This window comes from Paramisgurnus dabryanus, chromosome 15 (genome assembly GCF_030506205.2).
Source record: "Paramisgurnus dabryanus chromosome 15, PD_genome_1.1, whole genome shotgun sequence".
Classification (NCBI taxonomy): Eukaryota; Metazoa; Chordata; class Actinopteri; order Cypriniformes; family Cobitidae; genus Paramisgurnus; species Paramisgurnus dabryanus.
In genome coordinates, this window is record NC_133351.1 from 4,300,917 (window position 1) to 4,321,674 (window position 20,758).

At 36.2% G+C, this 20,758-nt stretch overlaps 1 protein-coding gene across 8 annotated transcripts in view; it reads left to right on the forward strand.

Annotated features, from left to right (window-relative positions):
• Positions 1 to 20,758, forward strand: part of tns1b (tensin 1b) — a 320,658-nt gene that overhangs the window by 106,981 nt on the left and 192,919 nt on the right. For all 8 annotated transcript variants that reach the window (XM_065252286.2, XM_065252281.2, XM_065252284.2 and 5 more), the window contains exon 2: positions 16,360 to 16,474. In XM_065252286.2, coding sequence (XP_065108358.1) covers positions 16,360 to 16,474 — 115 coding nt within the window. The remainder of the gene's footprint in view (positions 1 to 16,359; positions 16,475 to 20,758) is intronic.

Sequence of the window (20,758 nt, forward strand, 5' to 3'; positions counted from 1 at the left end):
AAGGTGATTGTTAAAGCGTCTATTTATGGGTTTTGCACATCAATTCAACCTACTATTATACATTTTGACCTGTGATAAGTTGACATAACAAGTTAAACAATTTCAAGTTGCAGGCATTTTTACAGTGCATTATATGTCATACATTTTAGATGAGCACATTTTTGATAAAAAACTGTAAAGTTTATGAAAAATGTTGTAAGGTTGTTTTCACATATGTTGGTGCGCACCGTGGTGCGGCTTCGGAGCGCACCAAAATACATTGTAACCTTTTTTTAGTTAGTGCGGTCCGTGTTCACATATATATATTTTTTACTTTACTCGAAATGCCGCACCGTACACCATGTGACAACGGTCAGCGCTGTCATTGGTCTCTGACAGCTCTTACCGTCTCATGACCACCCCCACGTTTCCACGACAACCAGCCTGACAGGGAGAGCGCAGCTATCAAGATGTGGAGATAAACGATGCACGTCTTTGCGAAGTTTCTTTGCTTTAATGCGAAATTGCGTAGCTGTTCTATTAAAGCCTTTCTCACGGAGCCGTTTGCTAAAAAGCCCGTAATGTCACTATTTGTGTGTGGAGGACAGCTATGCATTTATAAAATCATCAGCTCAAACGTAAAGGAGACAGCGAATCTCTATGCAACGGACCAGGATTGGCTTGTTTGTTGTTAACCCACAATATAACACCCGGCTCACGTCACAACGAAAGCCCAGTGGCTCAAACATGTGGAGAACTTCCTGTATTTGGTTCGGCCCGAGGTCCAGCAGTGTTCACACCACAGGTGGATCGCCCCAGAGTTCGGCAACAGCCGCTCCGAGACCACCTGTTTAGAGCGGTCTCTGAGCGGCCGTTTAGTGCGCACCCGAGTGTGGCTGTTGTGTTCACACTGACCCAAACGCACCGTACTCGGAGCGACACGTCATTTGGGCCGACCTAAACAGTGTATATGTGAAAACACCCTAAGTCAGTAATGGCAGCATTTGTGTTTACATGACTTTAAAGGTGAAATATGGGACTTTTAGCGGCATCTAGCTGTGTGAATTGCAACAAGCGTCTCAGTCCACAGCTCACTCCTCCTTTTCGAAATGTTGGGGCGTGTAAAGAAGTTGTCACTTTATTTGGGGGGCAGGTCAGGGCGGGTCATTAAAAATAAAATAATAAACCATTGTATGTTGCATGTAATTTTCCTATAGCCTATATTTAATATTTCAGTGATTCTTGGGAATTTGGATAAAACAGGTTTACATTTTGAAAAAAAAAAGTTAGTTCAATTACAAAATCTGAAGGTATATCATTATAGACCAAGGTCTTGGCTGTTCAGCAATTTAATGGTGCAACCTCCCCTGTTCGTATTTTTTTCATAAAATAGGCGTTTTTCCAGTTATTACTCATACAACATTTACTTTAAGCCTAAATAGAAAAAGTAATGATTTTTTTATTTAATAAACATATTTTTGTATTAATAGAGACTATTCATTTAATAACTCAACAGCACTGAAGAAACATATTGTAAGCATATTCATTTAAAACAAATAAAACTCCATCTGACGGTGGTGACATTAATCTGACAGTGGTGACATTGGCCTCATTATTCCAAAATGTATACCACTCAAGTCAGTGGCTTCTTGCTTAAACTTTATGTAAATATTTGATCCAAAAAATAACAATCCTGAGCACTGTGATGAACAAATATCAAATCATAACTTCCTAAAATACATAAAACCTGACAGAGAAGACAGAAAACCTGACGGTGGTGACATCTGACAAAAACCTAATATAGACAAAAAAATAGATGAGTTGTTCACATTATCCATCTTGGTTCCCCTCTGTTGCTAGCTACTTCAGACCTCTTCTTAAAAATGATACATTTATTTCATAATCTAATCTAATATTTTTTTTACAAAGATGACGGTGTTGACATGTTATGGTTGTCACAGTAGCAATGTCCAAAAATATGAACAAGTTGATGAAATATGAAATAAACATACAGGAGCTTGAATGATCTTGAAGCATGCAGAAGAGCTGAAGGTTTGAAAATGGGGTCTTCAGGAATGCAGTTGACCCTGTAGTTGTCTGATTTTATTGCTTTTTATAAATATCTGACGGTGGTGACAAATATATGGGACACATTTTGAGCAATCACAAAATAATAGTAAATATTGTTCAGAACTCACTGTTTGTAGTTTTTAATACATATTACAATGTACTCTTTCATGTGGCAAATCTATTATTCAATTCAATTATTACTTTTGGCTTTTTTAATCAAGTTGAAATGATTATCTCTTAACCGAGGACAGCTGATTTTGTAGGCAATGGGCCAGCATATAATCATTAAATTAATAAAAAATAAAAATAAACCTATAAAAGAACCTTAAATATGTGCAAAGGACCCCCTGATTATAACATTGATTCTTTTTCTTCATGAAAATTTTATTAATTTTCAACAGAATTAGCACTTTTCTTAGTGGGACATGTTTTTGCCAAAGTTTCAAGAATCAGTGATTTGAGAGTATATATTTGATATTTTATTAGGTTCGTTGATAAAGTTACAATACTTTGGTCTGTGTAGCAACATCACGAAAGCACCAAGAAGCCCCCACTGCCAGTCAAAACAAACAACAAAGCAAACAGAGAAATAAAAGTGAAGATGCATGACGAGGTGCGGGAACAATTATGGTCGGAAATTTATGAATAGAAGATACAAACGCTGCTTTGTAAATGTTGTAAATGTTTATCATTATCCTAGCTTGTTATTAATATGACCATTCTTATTTTCTTTGGTTCATAAGCGTACTGTATGTTGTTGCCAGTTTACAAGGTGATGTAATCTAATGGCTTCCAAGCATTTTTATGCTGAAACTTTTCATTTACATTTACATTACAATGTCTGTTTAATGGTGGCAGGTAGTGATAGGACAATATATTGCAGAGGCCGATATATCGGCATATACTGGAGCATGCCGAATAATTTCATAAAAGCGAGACCCGTGGGCTAAATGCTAGCCCCATTCATTCCTTAGGATCCAAACAGGGATGCCAACCCGTTTTTTCCAACCCACAGGTTTAGCTTTTATGAAATTATTTGGCATGCCCCACACCACTGTATCTATTTTTACAACCCGCCCCACGACTAGAGCTCGACCGATATGTTTTTTTTTTAAGGCGAATTGTTTCTAAAGCACAATTTGAGCTTAAGATCAAAAGGTTTAATTTTACTGTGTATAAATAAGTAGCAAGAAGTATATGATAGAAGTTGTAGACAATGAATCATAATTGCTTTTTAAATATAGTGCACTATGCATTTGTTTGTTCACTGTAAATTTAGACGGCACTACAAAATGACCGTCACCCAATGTAATGCACTATAAACTGTAGGGAATAGGGAGCTTCATTGCAGAAGGAAAATCTTCGCAAGGTGACCATATATATCAGGAATTTGTGTGTGAGAGTAATGCAGGTCCGCTAGGGTTTCCGGCTCCTTCCGAAGAATGCTGCTTTTAAAGGAAATGTTTTTTTTTAAGTAACCACTGCTGTAATTTAACATCATTTACAAGGAGAACTGAATCCCCTGGACTGACTTCTTTCACATTGTTAATTTACAGATTAAAAGCTTAGAGGTTTTTGGGCAAATGGGTGTATTTACATTGCCCCACACAATACACCTGCACTTTCCCATGATGTTTGGGGGATTTTATGACTGAAACACAAGTGACACATGAAGCCAAAATTAACATAATATGCTTAAAAGCATTGCTCTCTAATGCAATAAAACTGCCCATATTTTTTGGGATCTTTTTGGCCATTGTAAGCATACACCCTTTCAGCAGAATATGAGGGTGTGTTTGCATGAGTTTAGTTTGTGATGTTGACAACTCTTTACTCACCTGGCGCTCATCCCTGTATTCTGCCAAGCTAAAAAATGCATGAGAGAAAATTTGTGTATGTGTGTGTGTTTTAAAAGAGCTGTGCGAGAGACATTTTTTACTACATTGTTGTCTTATAAACATAGCCTAAGAAACATTTCCATTATGCCATGTTCAAAAAAAAGCCATCAAAGGAAAGCCCAGGTGGCTTTACAGCAATCTGGATTCATTGTTAACACATGGTAACCGCATCTGAGTCCAGGTGGTGATGTTGATAGTGCTGTGGGTGATGTCAGGTTGTGAGTAGGTGGTTGCATAAGGTGAGATTGACAGGCTGGAAATGAGCATTATATCGACTGGTCTCTATATAAATTTAAGACGGATGTTTTTATAGCATCTACAATTTTATCAGATTATACTTTATTGCTCCTATTGCTTTTTTATATTGGTTGTGATGATGTATCTTCTGATTCGAAAATTACATTTCATATACATGTAATATAAAAAAAGCATACAAAAAGACCAACCAGTCCTAGATGGAGCTCTCTGTATCCCTTTAAAATCCCTTCTTAACCTTCTAATCAATCAAATTAAAGGGCAATCTATTTACTCACACACAGTGAAGGTCTCGGTTCATGGCTTTGAGGTTGCTCACCCCACCTCTTTCAATCATTGGGGTAAGCGCCTGTATTGTTTGGGTGTATGGACTGGTAGTATGAATGGGGCCGAGCGCCTTTCCCAGGGGCTTAGCATCTCGGCATGGGGGCCGTGTATACAGTTGCGCAGACCATGGAAGACGATGTGTGCCCTGTTTTGGGAGCGCAACCTTTGTGCCAGTCTGAATGTGTGAGACGGGCCATTTAAATGTCTGGCAGTGTTTGGGCCGGTTGTGGATGGTTATCCATCCCTCCCCATGAGTTTGCATCCCTGTTCTGTAACAACCAGTATCCCACAATGCCTGATTTGTCATGTTGAGCCTGCTTGTATTGTTTGGTTGATATGTTCATTTACACCGGGTATAATGGGGGTGTCTAAAAATAAAGTATTTAGACAAAGAAAAATCAGCAAAACTCGTTCTTTAAAATGCAATCGATTAATGAGAAGTTTTGGGCTGATAGATTGAGTGTGATTTTTTTTGTGAACCGCCAACTTATTTATTTTTGTGTCGGTGGGCTTCAGTTTCTCTCATTCAGTTTTGTCTTTACCTCTGTCGCACTCTTTCACCTCTCATCTTCATCTTCTCCTCTTCCTCTTCTTCCTTTCACTCTCTCATCTATCCTGTGACTCACTCAATATTCATTATTTTGTGCCAAAGCACAAGTGCATTTTTAGCTGTTGTTTTTCATAGCCCCTTTAATTTCTTTCAGAAGTTATGGTCACATCCTCTTAGATCTGCATGTTGGACATTATAAAACTAGAACAAATGGCAGGATCTGTTGAAAAAACATTGATCACAGGTGATGGATAAAATCAGCACCATGGCTGTATCTTTACATTTGGTTGGTTTTATCTTATCTGCACATTTCCAGCATCATTTAAAGACTCTGGGAGCTCAGGCTCAGCACATCGATTGTTTCTGGTTAATTAGATTAGGCTAATCACATTAAGTTGGTGCCGGGGCGGATCCTGGCGAAGGAATGGAAATGAGACGTGTCATTGTTGGCACATAGTCATCAATGTAACGCTGTCCCATGGAGGTTCATTCCAATGAGGTCTGGAGATAAACCATTGTTGTTTTGACTGCTTTTATGGCTGTGTGTTGAGAAGAGGACTGGATCGGACAAACCCCCGAGCGGATCTGCACAGACTGCATTGCATTGTGCATCTTCCACAGTAGTTAATGTTTGACCAAATGTGGAGATTTTGCAACATTTTCTGCCTACCATCCATAAAACTTTTTTTTATAGAAAAATATAGTTCTGTATTATTTTTTTCTGTTCATGTGTGGTCAGAAAAGAGTAAAAAAAATGGGATGGTACCACTGATCTATATAAATGACTGGATTGCGCATGACGTCACACTTGTGAAGCCACCGCGCCGCCATGTTGGTATACCCAAACGTTCTATTAAATCAATGGACGTTATCAGATTTTAATGATAAATCATCACTTTACTCGTCTTCGTTTTTATATGTGAACTTACCCTGTACATTATTACAACACAAACGTCCAAAGCATGCATATAGTTATTTACTGAAAGTTGTACATTTTGCGTTTTAATCAGTTACTATACATTCATCTTTATTACAGTATCAGATCAGCAGACAGACCGCAGCATATTTAGTATTAATGACAATAAACGTGCTCATTCTGAAATCTATATAAATAATCATGCTTTGTACCGTATGTGCATGCAATAATTTGCTAGTTTTAAATTATGTTATCTAAACTTACAAGTTACCTAAACTTATTTAGAGAAATAACGCTGACCGTCACAGTGTAGCTGAATGTCAAAAAACTTTATTTATACCCGTGTCATTAACAAATGCAACAGACACACTCACCTTAACGGTTTTTTATAAATCCATTATCCTGCCCGATTAAAACATAAACATTGCAAATAACACCAGGATTAACAAATAATTAACGTACACATATCCTAAAAATTAACCTTGTGTAACTGATACGCTGTAAAGGGGGTAAATTTTGATCATGATTTTGAATGGAAGTCAATGACGCTCTCTGCCGGTTGGGTATACCCTCTGGGTATACCAAGATGGCGGCTCGAACTCTGCGCTGGCTTCACGTCACGCAGTTACGTCAAGCGTTCTATGCGCAATCCAGTCATTTATATAGATCAGTGGATGGTACCTTTTTTACCTTTGAGAGTTTATATTAGTACCTCATAGGTACAAATTTGTACCAAATGTATACATATCTGTACCTAAATGTTAAATATTTCACAAGACTTTTTAAATCATTCCCCGCCAGCATTTTTTTTTTCACAAGTTTTACAAAATGCCTTCAAATAAAATGTTCTTCAAAAATATATAAACATACAAATATATGAAATGAAAGAACAGACCCTCAGCTTTCAAACAAACAATAAACAAACAAACATAACGAGAAAAAACATTTCATCCTATCTTAATTTTTTTCTCTGCTTATAAACTCTTAAATATGGGTATTTTTCTTAAAAAAAGTATTTTTTTTTAGCAAAAAGCTGAAATAATTGCATTTTTGTGAAGGAATTTGGTTAGAGATCAGATTCGTAACGATTAACAAAACATACATAGTGTTTAAAATTAGTAAATAATTTTTTGCTTTAGTTTTTTTATAAATGCGTCATTTAGTGGATAATCGCGGTATTACAGATTAACATAAAACCTCATCAGGCACACCTTTTTTATGCAATTTTTTTTCTTAATTGACAAGATAACAAAGAATGGTTTACCAAAACTAAGTTACTGTTTGTTTGTTTGTTTGTTTGTTTGTTTTTTAAATTTTTTAGGTTGATAGAAGCACTGGGGTATGGAATTATATTTGTGTCAAATTAAATGAACGCAACTTTTGCAAAAACAAACAAAAATATACATTGATAAAAGAAAAAAACATTCTGAAAATAAAAACAATCATCTAACTAGCAAAAAAATTTACATCATCTTTAAATAAACTGCATTCTTTGTTTATGGTTTTCTAAGTTTCACTTTCCCTTAACATAGTTTTGAATGTGCTGCAAGTGTTTTCGTTTTCGCTTTTCAAGTTTTCGTTTGTGCTTCGCAAATTTACGTTCTCCATTTTGACACAAACCTCTCGTGAGGGGCGGGCTTAACAGCGGTTCGCTCTTATTGGCTTGTGATATTTTGATTGACAGCTCATTGAACCGGAACCCCGGAACAGATGGTGGCAGTAGTGCACCAATAAGCTGAATGCCAACCGCTGTTAAAAATAACAAGAAGAAGAATATCTGACGCTGTTTTTCAGCGGAGCTGCAAGTAGTCTAAACAAACGCTAATAAGAGTATATTAAAGAACATTAATGATAAAACACGGATAATTTACACATCAGCAGAAGAATAACAATAGGTCAAGTTGAGTAATCGGGAGGCTCACGGTCCGGAGCATCAACACCATCCTCCTCAGCCGGACAATCGAGGCAACCTGAGGTAAGTTTGTAATAACTATCAATATAAATAAATAATCCCACTGCAAGTTTTATTAATGTGAAGACTGCAACAGTTGTGTTAAACTGTATATAAATAGTATTGCGTTTCTCAAAAGCAGAGCAAAGATCGTTACGTAACAGACTATTTGTTCCATAGTTTACTTTGGCACATATGTTAGGCTTACAATGGATATGTGAAACGCGAAGATAATGATCTTTCTTTAATTGTGGTTAGGAAAACAATTCTATCTTTGTTATTGTCCATACAAAAACAAATGTAAGATTTTAGCCTAATTCGGCTTTTCTTTTTATATTATTTATCAGGACCAAAGATTGTCATTTCTCCAGGTAGGCACTGAACCAGTTCATGTTGTTCTCTATATATAAAATACCACTTTAAAGGGGCTTTGGTATATTTTTAGGTATTTTTAGTTGATGTTTTTATAATATTTGAAATGTAACAAGTTCAGCATAGAATTCATGTTAGCTATTCCTACAAAAACAAGTGTGAGAACATATTTTGCAGCGTATGTTAAGTTTAAATCAATTTTAATTCAAATCAATTAATCTTTAATGCACGTTTACAAGAGCACCGTGGTACATAAGGTTAAAATGAAGCCTTGAAAGTGGTAGTCATGTTTGCTGTTACTGGTGGGACAGAAAGCTCTCTTTGAAAAGATAACATTTTAAAGATCTTTACTTGTGTTCAGAAGATGAACAAAAGTCTTAAGGGTTTGAAACGACTTGATGGTGAGTAAATGATGACAGAATTGTCTTATTTAGGTGCATATCTGCACCACATCTGGTGGTATTCAGCCTACCTGCCCTTAATGTTGAAATGCCACTAATTTGGTTTCCATAATACTTCACATGATGATTTACTATGGACAACATTTTTTTAATAAGCTACGATTTGACCATACTTCTCTCTTCTTTTTTTTTTAGAATTGAGCCTCTATGGTGTGATGTTTGGTCGGCCGTCTCTTGTACTATGAAGAACTGCAATGAAAGAAGAGACAGTGCTTGATTCGGCAGGTGAACTGCACCTATTTTGAAAGACCAGATTTAATTTTAGAATATTTATCAAGAATTAATGTTTAATTTTTCATCTTTTATTTTTATTCATAATTCTAGCTGGGTAGGTGGCATGACATTAAACTATTAATAAACAACAAAAACACTGTAATAATACATCCTTCCCCCCACACTTTTTTTGCAAAGTCATTACTCATTATCATAGTAAGTAGTGTGCTGTCCCCTTCCCCTTAAAGCAAATGTGGTCTCAAGACTCATCCAATGCCATGTGTAAATAGGGCCTATGTTATATGAGATTGGAATATCATAAAGGATTTTAATCTTGACATTCATGTACTTGCATATAGTTACTTTGGCATTATGTAATTATGTGTCCTTAGAAATGTATCAAACTAAATTTTGCTAGCATTATAACACCTTGTTTCTTTTTCAGATGGTGGAACAACTTTTTCAAGAGGAAATTGTTGACATTGTCACAGAGGATGATGGTGTGGTCGTGGTGCCAGAGATCTATTGTCCTTTGTCAGACCAAAAGCCTTTGATATCACCATTGAATGTCTAGGAGTTATACCAACAGACACTTGATGTCATCCAAAGACTGTGCTCCATTTAAATTTTAAAAGTCATTTTCAGGTTTGAAAGATGCAGAAGTTGGTTCACAGATGTACTTTTTCTTTAAAACTATTTCCCACCTGTAATCACAATGGAGACACATCTCTGACTGCTGGGCTTCCCCTCTTATTGTGTTCAGATTCATATGCATCTGCAGGGTTATTCATGCCAACACTTTATAACGTTGTGCTGGTAATTTATCTTTATATATCATGCCTTCTCAATGCGTCTGTCAGCCTGTGCTTTACATATCTGAGAGTCAACGCAGCTAAACATGAAGGACAAATGCAAGACATTCATGTTATATATCGGCATATGGATGATTAGGTTAGAAACTGCTTTCTGTTTGTGTGTTTAAACATCACGACATAGAAAATTTACTGTCTTCCATTTTCTGTTGTGTAATAAATCATAGGAAAATCACTTTAAACCATTCAACCATTTAATTTCAGAAATAACTTTTTTGTAACAAAAATATTTAAGACTTTTTAAACCATGTATCACAATCACAAGTGGTTTTTGTCATCCTCATCCCATCTCCATATTGTTTCTTTATTCTGCTGAACACAAGACATTTTAGAAAAAGAAGACATTTTAATAAATGATGGTTAGCACACATGAGACTGTACCCATTGACTTCCTTAGATTTTATTTGTACCTTAGACGTTAATGGGTACACTCTCCTGTGTGCTTTCCATCATTTATCAAAATATCTTCTCAGCAGAATAAAGAAACTTAAACAGGTTTACAACAACATGAGGCTGAGTAAATGATAACAGAATTTTCATTTTTGTGTGAACTATCCCTTTAAGACTCTGTAAACCATTCAGATGCATGTAAAATCATTAACAACTGTTAAACAGCATCTATAAATGATAAAAAAAGACATTACTATTGGGAGAAACATTTTGTCTAGACATTTGAGTTCATTTCAACCGACACTGTTAAAGTAAGCATCATGTTGCACTGCTGTTTCCATTCTTTCTTTAAATTCATTTGCTTGGCCTTCGGTGCATGCATGTGTGATCAAACTCAGTTATTTGGAAGGCGTTTTTCTCTGACAGAAGCAGGTGCCTGTCAACCACTGCATCACCCGTGGGACAGAAAGTGCTGCCTCGTCCTGAGTATCGCCGTCTAGGGCAGTAAAATAAACAATAAGCATTTAATGACATCACTACATATAGCACAATAATCATTAAACACAAATACTTTAAAATGTATAACTTGTTTGTAACTAATTGTTGCTTTAGAAAACCGCAAGTTTACAAGGTTAACATTAGAACCCTGAAATTTTGAAGCTGGCCACCCTGTGCAAGGCTAACAGCAAAAACCTCTCCAGCAGCACATAAATAAAACTTGCAGTGGGATTATTTATTTATTTTGATGGTTATATTACAAACTTACCTCAGGCTGCCTCGATTGTCCGGCTGAGGAGGATGGTGTTGATGCTCCGGACCGTGAGCCTCCCGATTACTCATCTTGACCTATTGTTATTCTTCTGCTGATGTGTAAATTATCCGTGTTTTATCATTAATGTTCTTTAATATACTCTTATTAGCGTTTGTTTAGACTACTTGCAGCTCCGCTGAAAAACAGCGTCCGATATTCTTCTTCTTGTTATTTTTAACTGCGGTTGGCATTCAGCTTATTGGTGCACTACCGCCACCTTCTGTTCCGGGGTTCCGGTTCAATGAGCTGTCAATCAAAATCTCACAAGCCAATAAGAGCGAACCGCTGTTAAGCCCGCCCCTCACGAGAGGTTTGTGTCAAAATGGAGAACGTAAATTTGCGAAGCGCAAACGAAAACTTGAAAAGCGAAAACGAAAACATTTGCAGCACATTCAAAACTATGTTAAGTGAAAGTGAAACTTAGAAAACCATAAACAAAGAATGCAGTTTATTTAAAGATGATGTAAATTTTTTTGCTAGTTAGATGATTGTTTTTATTTTCAGAATGTTTTTTTCTTTTATCAATGTATATTTTTGTTTGTTTTTGCAAAAGTTGCGTTCATTTAATTTGACACAAATATAATTCCATACTGGTGACCTAATTATATAGCACTTAAACCTGAAAAAAGGTTTTTCGTGATATAAATAATAAGATCTTTTTTACAATTTTTTTTCCTGACAATATAGCAAGCGATTCACGTTGGACGCTTTTGTTAGTAGACATTTTTTATATTGCTATATAAATTGTGTGTTTTGTTATAAATAAATTAATACTGTGTTTGTAGTTTATTTCAATTTAAGGAATGCATTTTGTTTCAGTTTTCTCAAAAATGTTTTTACTTGAATTTATTATCATTCTCTGTGTCTCTCCTATATCCTTTACTGCCCCCGAGGGCTTTCACACACTTATATAGAGCAGATGCAGGATGTAAAGGCACAAATGTTTGTTTTCAGTCATCAAACTCAGACACTGAAGCCTCTGAGAATTAGATTGAGATTTCCTGATGTCTATTAATGAGAAGTTTCAGTCTTTAAATCCGAAAGTCTGTCTGGGACATAATGAAAGAGATACTCCAGCTAAATATTAACATTTTCCCATGATTTACTCAACCTCAAGTAATCCGAGATACATATGTCCATCATCTTTCAGACAAGCACATTTGGAGTTATTTTAGTAAATGTCCTTGCTCTTCCAAGCTTATAATGGTAGAAAACAGGGATCAGGAGCGACTTCTGACTTTAAACCCCCCAAAAGTTCATTCATCCTTCACAGAAGTAATCCACACAGCTCCAAGGGGTTAATAAAGGTCTTCTGCTGGGAATTGATGCGATTTTGTAAGAAACATTTTCATATTTCAAACTTTATAAACTATAATAGCTATTGTAACCAGTAACGACGCCTTTTTGGACGTACGCAATTTATGAGAGTCACTGCGCAATGTATGGCAACCAACGCTTGCTACACTAAAACTCTCCTGTGAATAGTGTGAGCTCAAGTTGGAGTTGTTACCAGAAGCTAGTCATTACAGTTTATAAAGTTTGAATTTTTGTCTTACAAAATTGCATTGATTAACCCCTTGGAGCCGGGTGGATTACTTCTCTGAAGGATAGATGCACTTTTTGGGGGGTTAAAGTCAGAAGTTGTTCTCTGATTCCTGTTTTCTATCGTTATACAGCTTGGAAGAGCAAGGACATTTACTAAAATAACTCCAAATGTGTTTATTTGAAAGAGGAAGGACATACGTATCTGAGATTGCTTAAGGGTGAATAAATAATGGGGTAATTTTGAAATTTGTCTTGAGTTTTGCTTTAAGAGTGGTCTTAAATATGTCTTTTATTAACTCTTTCCCCGCCATTGACGAGTTATCTCGTCAACTAAGAATTTTTTTTTGCATTAAAACGTGTTCCTGATGAATTTTTCTGCAACATTGCGAGTATCCACTAGATGGTGCACTTACACAATTTATGAAAACATTAAAGCCAAAACGTTATTTACTAATTTTAAACTCTGTGTATGTTTTGATAATCATTCTGAATATGATCTCAAAAAAAAATCCTTCACAAATATGCAATTATTTCAGCTTTTTGCAAAAAAAAATATTTTTAAAGAAATATATCCATATTTAAGAGTTTATAAGCAGAGAAAAAAAATATAGATAGGATGAAACGTTTTTTTCCCCATTTTGTTTGTTTGTTTATTGTTTGTTTGAAAGCAGAGGGTCTGTTCTTACATTTAATATAATTGTAGGTTTATATATTTAAAAAAGAAAATTTTCCTGGGAGGCATTTTGTGAAACTTTTGTAAAAATCACAAAAAATGCTGGCGGGTAACTTTTCAAAAATTGGCTGGCAGGGAATGAGTTAAAAATGGCCATTATAGGTCAGTTTCATAGTGAATCCAAATACACATTGTAATGCTGCTGAGACTGAGTGAACACCCATGTAAAAGCTTAATCACAGTAGACACCTGTCATCGCCCCATTTTCATGCCAAGTTGACATTAGTTTGTGTATCTTTTTATTTCCCTCTTTTCAAATATACCCAGATCAATGCAATGACATTAAATCCAGACAGAAATAGAATTCAGGTTTCATTTAACATGAACGTCTCAAACATAGGGGCTTTCCAGAGGAACGCAGCCAATCCGATTATGTCGTGTCCAGATAAACAGTTCCAGTTTACATAACACACCTGCGGTCACCTAAAACTCCATCCATGGCTGTCTTGTTTTTGGATGGCCTCTCTTTACCCCTTTCAGATCCTGCTGAGGATGAAAGATGTACTTAAACACAGCTGCACCACTTCCAAATATGGCTCTCCTTTTCACTTTAGAGAAAAAATAAGTTTTTAGACACGTTCCTTCCACTGATACTGTACACATTCAGAGAGCATGCATATTATTACATTTATGCATTACATATGCCTATATATTTTTTTTTATTCATAGCAAGATTAAACCAATGGCATTTTGCACTGCTTACGCAAACCAATTGACCTACAAGAACAATTTCCATTAAAAATAATAAATGGCATCTCAGTTATTCTCAGTTTCTTTTGCAGTCATAGTGTTTTGGTTCAACCATCCACCCATTGTAATTCAGAAGTGAGTCATGCACATAATTAGTTGACTTTCTGAGAGCTTTAGTGATGTCAGGCTCCAGTGATACTGAACATATGTTCCTGCTGTGAATATAAAAACAAACTGGTTCTCTTGTGTTGCACCAGCTTAGGTCAGACCTCTGCTCCAGCGCTCCTATCAGATCTCTGGGTTAGGAAAAAACTACACATCGCTGTCTTTTTACTGATGTTAAGATAGTATCACTGTTATAGGGGTGACCCTGAATAGTCGAAGATTCGATGCATCGATAGGAGAAGCCTGATTCGAGTACCAATCTCAGTCGAATCATCGCAGATGTGTTATGAAATGAGGATCATTAAATTTTGCCCGTATATGGGTGCACACATTATCTGATTTCACATAAAACAACCCCTGTGACAGGACTACACTTCCATAAGAGGTCTCTATGTTAATAAAGCCTTGCCCCTTTGTTTCTACATTTAAAAGACAAAGCTCGCAATTTTGGATATACTTTCGTTCTTTAAATAATTTCTGTATTTTATTTATAAATCACTCTGTTTTGTTTCCATGCACTTCAGGCATTTTGCACATATTTGTTCTGCACCGTGTTACTTCTGACCTTATTTTATGATTATTTATTTATTTATTATAAACATGAATTTTGATCTAATTTAATTCTGTACATTTTGGATAGCTTTTCGTTGTATTGTTGTTTCGCTGTTGCTTGCTGGCACATGCAATTTAGCCGAATGCGCAAGGTGCTCTGCGTCTCATATTTAGGAGTTCATCAAACTAAACATAAAACACGGATGTTTTTCGACGCGTATAAGTTTTAAAATGTATTTTAAACAGAGTGGTTATCTTGTCAAAAGTTAAACTACAAAACAGGTAAGCCGTTTCTAAAATTTCGGTGATGAAACTGAAAATATCTGCACCGAACCTATATTTATGCCTGACACGACTGTCTTTCTTGTGATTTAATATTATGGTTGGTGTTCACTTCAAAATGATAGAAAAGAGATTCCTGAAATAAATTTTATAAGAATCATCAGTTGTTTCTGTATCTAAAGTGAATACATAGATGATCAAAGTCAAAGTAAGCAAGCAGGTATTTCTGTGCTAAATAATTACGCGAAATCATTAATTTCAGTGTTTATCTTGTTATAAATTAACGTTTAATGAATTGTATATAAAGCTTAGTTTTTATCATTTACAGTAACAATCACAAATTATATGTCATTTGTCGTTTTTTTTTTTTGGTCCTGACTGCTTTGACGCGCTAAATCTTCAATAAAATCGCTGAATTGTAGCCGGGGTTTCCAAGGCAGGATCAAATTTGTTTGTTTAGTTATTAAAATGTTCTTGTTATATCTTTGTGTTATATTCTGTAGATCATGGCTTTAAAATGTTATGAGGAATGATTTTACCCTTAAAAAAATATAAATACATCATCAGTTTTGTCTTTGTTCATCACTTGAAAGACTTTAAAGTGCTGAACTTTATGAGAAAGTTGTTTATGTGTGCTGCTTGTGAAAGAAAATAAAAATTACTGATTTCTACCTGGTCTGGCCCCCTCCCAACCCATACACACACACATGGATGATTTGACTATCGGTCGACTATAGAAAGATTCAAAAATTCTGATTCTAATATATAAATCCTAAGTCGAGGACAAAAAATGTTGTGTTGGATAGTGCAGATTAAGGGGCGGTATTATCCCCTTCTGACATAACAAGGGGAGCCAAATTTCAATGAACTATTTTTTCACATGTTTGCAGAGAATGGTTTACCAAAACAAGTTACTTGGTTGATCTTTTTTACATTTTCTAGGTTGATAGAAGCACTGCGGACCCAATTATAGCACTTAAAAAACAGATTAGATTAAACACATTAACAACTGCATAGCAACACCCTGGCAACCATTAGCAATTATTGGTCAGATCTGTTACTGTACTGATCACGGTTACTTATGTGGCCTGTTGCATACATTGTTTTGACTAGTTAATCATCTATTTATTTCCGTCAGTTACATGAAAAGGTAGATTGGTGTAACTAATTGCTAGTTAGCCAGACTATGGTTTATTGTTTCATTTGAGATTGCAAAGCATTGTCATTATGTACTGTATATAAAAATATATAGGTCTTATATATATATACCTTTTTAAAACATGATTTCATGCACAAATCGCTGACATATTTTGCTTTATCATTACAGCCCGAGGAGTTTGAAGCTGTCCATTCTCACACCTTTCGCCTGAAGACCTTCAAGAAGGGGAAACACTGTGGCGTGTGCAAACAGACTGTAAACAATGAGGGACTCATCTGCAGAGGTCAGTCCAGGGCAGGGCGGGGCGGGATGTTTGGGGTGGTCATTCACCAGAGACATCTGCCTGATCCAGGGTCTTATGATGGAGAAGGTCAAAATTAATCGCTTTAGTGCCGAGTACAGCTGATCCCAGTGTCCGGTCAGAAAGTTAATACAATAATGACCACTAAGGGGGGTTTCACACAAGCACTTTTGGGGCACATCCGGGTCCAATTGATGCCAGAATGGTTCGCTGCTGATATGAACACAATCAAACTACATTGCGGAATTGAACTGCTATTAAAAAAGCACACAGGGGTGTTTGTGCTCATTAACATTGATGAGAAGCGCTTGCGGATCCACCCCAGAGTCTACCCTTAAAAAAAAATAAAAAAATTGTGTATTGATTACTATTAGCAAAACCATGGTTCTACTACAAAAACCATAGTTTACCTTTCCAGCAGGGTGGTTGTCAAAACCATGGTTATTTTGTGGTTACCATGGTTTTACTACAGTAATCATGTTGTTTTTTTGCAATCTTGGTGCGGGAAAGTCGGACAGCCCTCTTTCTTTGGTGCAATTTAAGTACTTTTGGAGTAGAAAGATAAACTCGGGTTCGGAACAGGCGAATCAACCAACTATGAAAGCACCCTATGGGAAAATTGTGGTGACCTTTTACAGCATATCTGATATCTGACATCACTGTCTATGTGACTTCAGATAAAGTGAGAGAGAAGTTTGGACACAAGGTTTTCATTATGGCGCTGCGGTTGGTGTGGATCACTGTTCTCCTTCATTTTTGTTCTTAGTGCTGAGCAGAAACAGCCCTTGTTGTGGCACACATACCGGACCCATGCACAGTTTGATGTACTGTTACATAGGAAGCAATTCTGTAATTTGTGTTTATACAGTCTGTATTTTATTCTTAAAGGCACAATGTGTAGGATTTTCATCACTGGGTGTTGTTATTTTACAATGACAAGGGCGAAATGTAATGACGTTATGAAGGAAAGTTGAAAAATGTGAGGTGTTGTTTTCACCATCCAGAGACTTAAATGATTCATGAATCATTTAAGTCACTAATGCCTGGGACACACTGGATGATTTTTACATCTTTTGATTTTAAATCTGTTTATTTGGTATAATACTTGTTTGCGTGGTTTATGGTTCAAAAAACACATTATTTTCCACATATTCATTTTATTTTTGTAGCTCCAGCTTTCACTCTCTTCCTGAAACGCATTGATTCGTGTACAAAACTCATAGATTTGAAAGCTCTGTGTCCCTGATTGGCCAGCTAATCTGTACGTTGTGATTGGCCTGAATACCTCTGACGGCAGCAGGAAATGTGACGCTCCTTACCATGTTTGAAAGGTTCGGTCACAATGCAATGCTAAGTAAGGGATAATGTAGAGGCAGCCGGTAGTTATCGGGAAATAAGCCCCGACAGTGTGATCAGGACCCGACGCGAAGAAAAAACTTGTCACATAAGAAAAAAACCGGACATGAATATGAATTTGAAACATTTTATTGGCATATTTGTTTTAAATTAACATTTTTATCCTTCCGCGACACTTTGCACAGATGCATAAAATGATCGTAATACCTTATTAAGACCCTCTGCTTCATACTTGTCTGTCTCCATTTTTTTTCTTTTAGCCAGTCTTTGAAAAGTTTTAATGCCCATTCTGTATTTTTTGTGTGTTGGCTTCGTAGCTGTCATGCTCTATTTTGTCAAGTTCAGTCTCAGTAAGCTGTCTGTGTCTTGTCGTGGTTGTCCAGTGTTTGTCACAAGATGGCGCCAAACAGTAATCTTTATTGATCTTTATTGGCGCGGAGCGATTTTACTCGTACAAGTAGTACCGGCTATGCGTTATTACTTTGGAGTGGTTATTATTTGAAAAGAACGAACCTGCAAATGTCTCAACTGACCAATCAGAATCAAGCATTCCAGAGAGCCGTGTAATAACAGGAGTTAATTTATAGGCTGTGAGTACGAAGCGAGAGGAATTATGATAATGTCGGTCTTGTCTACATCACCAATCCCAGAAAGTAAACTGTTGCCTACAATCCATGTGTTTGTTGTAGTCCAAGAAAAGAGATATTTACGTTGGAAATGATAACTCGCGTCATCGTTTGCTTTGGGGTTTGTACCTTTTGCATATCGTTAACATGTACTAATACACACTTACACACCAAAGGAAATGTATAATCGTGAATCGGATAATTGGTGCTCTTAAACAACATAATCTTCAGAACGCACACACTGGATGATTCAACCAGAGCGCAAGGTCATACACATGATGACTGTAGTAACGATTTCAAAATAACGCGAGATCTCACAGAATCGTGAGATCAAACGTGACTTTAGAAAAACAAATGTTGTGGTAGTTCATGCATGAGACATTATAAAAGCACTTGTACTGTTGCCAAAGTTGTACAAGTCGATATTCTTTCTCAATACTCCTCTTTCATGTCATGTTTGTGGGTGTCTTGTTTCAGCTATAAAAGCACGCAACATCCAATTGAAGCTTGCCCGCTCTCATTGGCTATTGCAGCTGTCATGTCGGAGACCGCCCAATCAAGAGTCAAACAAGTTTGATATTTACGATTTGGGCTCGGGGAGGCTTCAATGCGATCAGGAGCAGCAAAATAATTAAAAATAAATAAACTGCTTTTGTGTAAAAAGCTTTGCCATTTTTATTGTGAAATAGCGACCTCTAGTGGTAAAAATCCAACATATTGTGCCTTTAAACCTAAAATGTGAGGTTCATACAGTAAAGAATAATCGAAAGGATTAGTCTATTTTCTTTAAAAAATTATCCAGATAATTTACTCACCCCCATGTCATCCAAAATGTTGATGTCTTTCTTTGTTCAGTCAAGAAGAAATTGCTTTTTTAATGTATTTTTCTTATTTTAATTGACTTTAATGGACCCCAACACTTAACAGTTTTAATGCAGTTTAAAATTGCAGTTTCAACACAGCTTCAAAGGACTCTAAACAATCCCAAACGAGGCATAAGGGTCTTATCTAGCGAAACGATTGTCATTTTTTTCAATAAAAATATGCACTTTTAAACCACAACTTCTTGTCTTCCTCCTGCTGTGTGACGCGCCAGCGTGACCTCACGTAATACATCATCACGTCAAGAGGTCACGGAGGACATATGCAAAACTACTCCCCAGTGTTTACGAGTGTGAAGAAAGAGGACCGTTTCGATGTTGTTGTATGTGGAATGATACTAATTAATGTCTTTGTGTCAGTTTATTGTTTAAAATGGTCCGCAAATGTGCGTTTCATATATGTAACACTTGACCTTTCAACGTCATTACGCAATTACATGAGGTCGTGCTGGCCAGAGCAACAAGAGAAGTTGTGTTTTAAAAGTGCATATTTTTTATTTTTCTTGCCAAAAATGACAATCATTTCACTAGATAAGATCCTTATGCCTCGTTTGGGATCGTTCAGAGTCCTTTGAAGCTGCATTGAATCTGCATTTTTAAACTGCATTAAAACTGTTAAGTGTTGGGGTCCATTAAAGTCCATTAAAATGCGAAAAATCCTGTAATGTTTTCCTCAAAAAACATAATTTCTTATTGACTGAACAATGAAAGACATCAACATTTTGGATGACATGGGGGTGAGTAAATTATAAGGATTTTTTTAAAGAAAAAAAGGACTAATCCTTTAAACACATTTATTATTTAAATTGTAAGTTGTCTTGAGGTGGGACTTCTTTTCTGCGTGGGTAATCGTGTGGTTATAAGTTGAGGTACATACAGTACATTACTCCTGACATTTCATTTATAAGATTTGATAAAGGCCTACAGTAACCTTATACACACACACACTTACAAACAGTAAGCAATTCTATCACACTAGTCTCATGCCAAGAATGGATTTTTATGGTCAGCAATAAAAAAATCCATAGTTATTTAGACTAACAAGTGCTATTGTGGATTTATAGTCTCAAGTGATGTCTTTATCATAGCTGATAGTTGAATGTCTCTTTTTATAACATTAGAATACCTCTTGTGCTTTGAACAAGACATTTGACCCTTCGATCGTAAAGACCATCTTGGTTAATGATGTCCATTCAGCAGGATAGATCTCTCAGTGTCATAGAGTGATTGAGTTAAAGCAGTTAAGACTGTTAGTTAAGAGCTTTGAGAGGTGATTGTGTGAAACTTGTGTTAAACATCTGCAGTCTGGGTCTGTCAAGACAAAAGTGAACTCTGATGCCTGTGGGCTTTGAGAGGACAGAGAGATTTATGCTCTTCTTTGTGAGGTTTCAAGTGAACAGTGG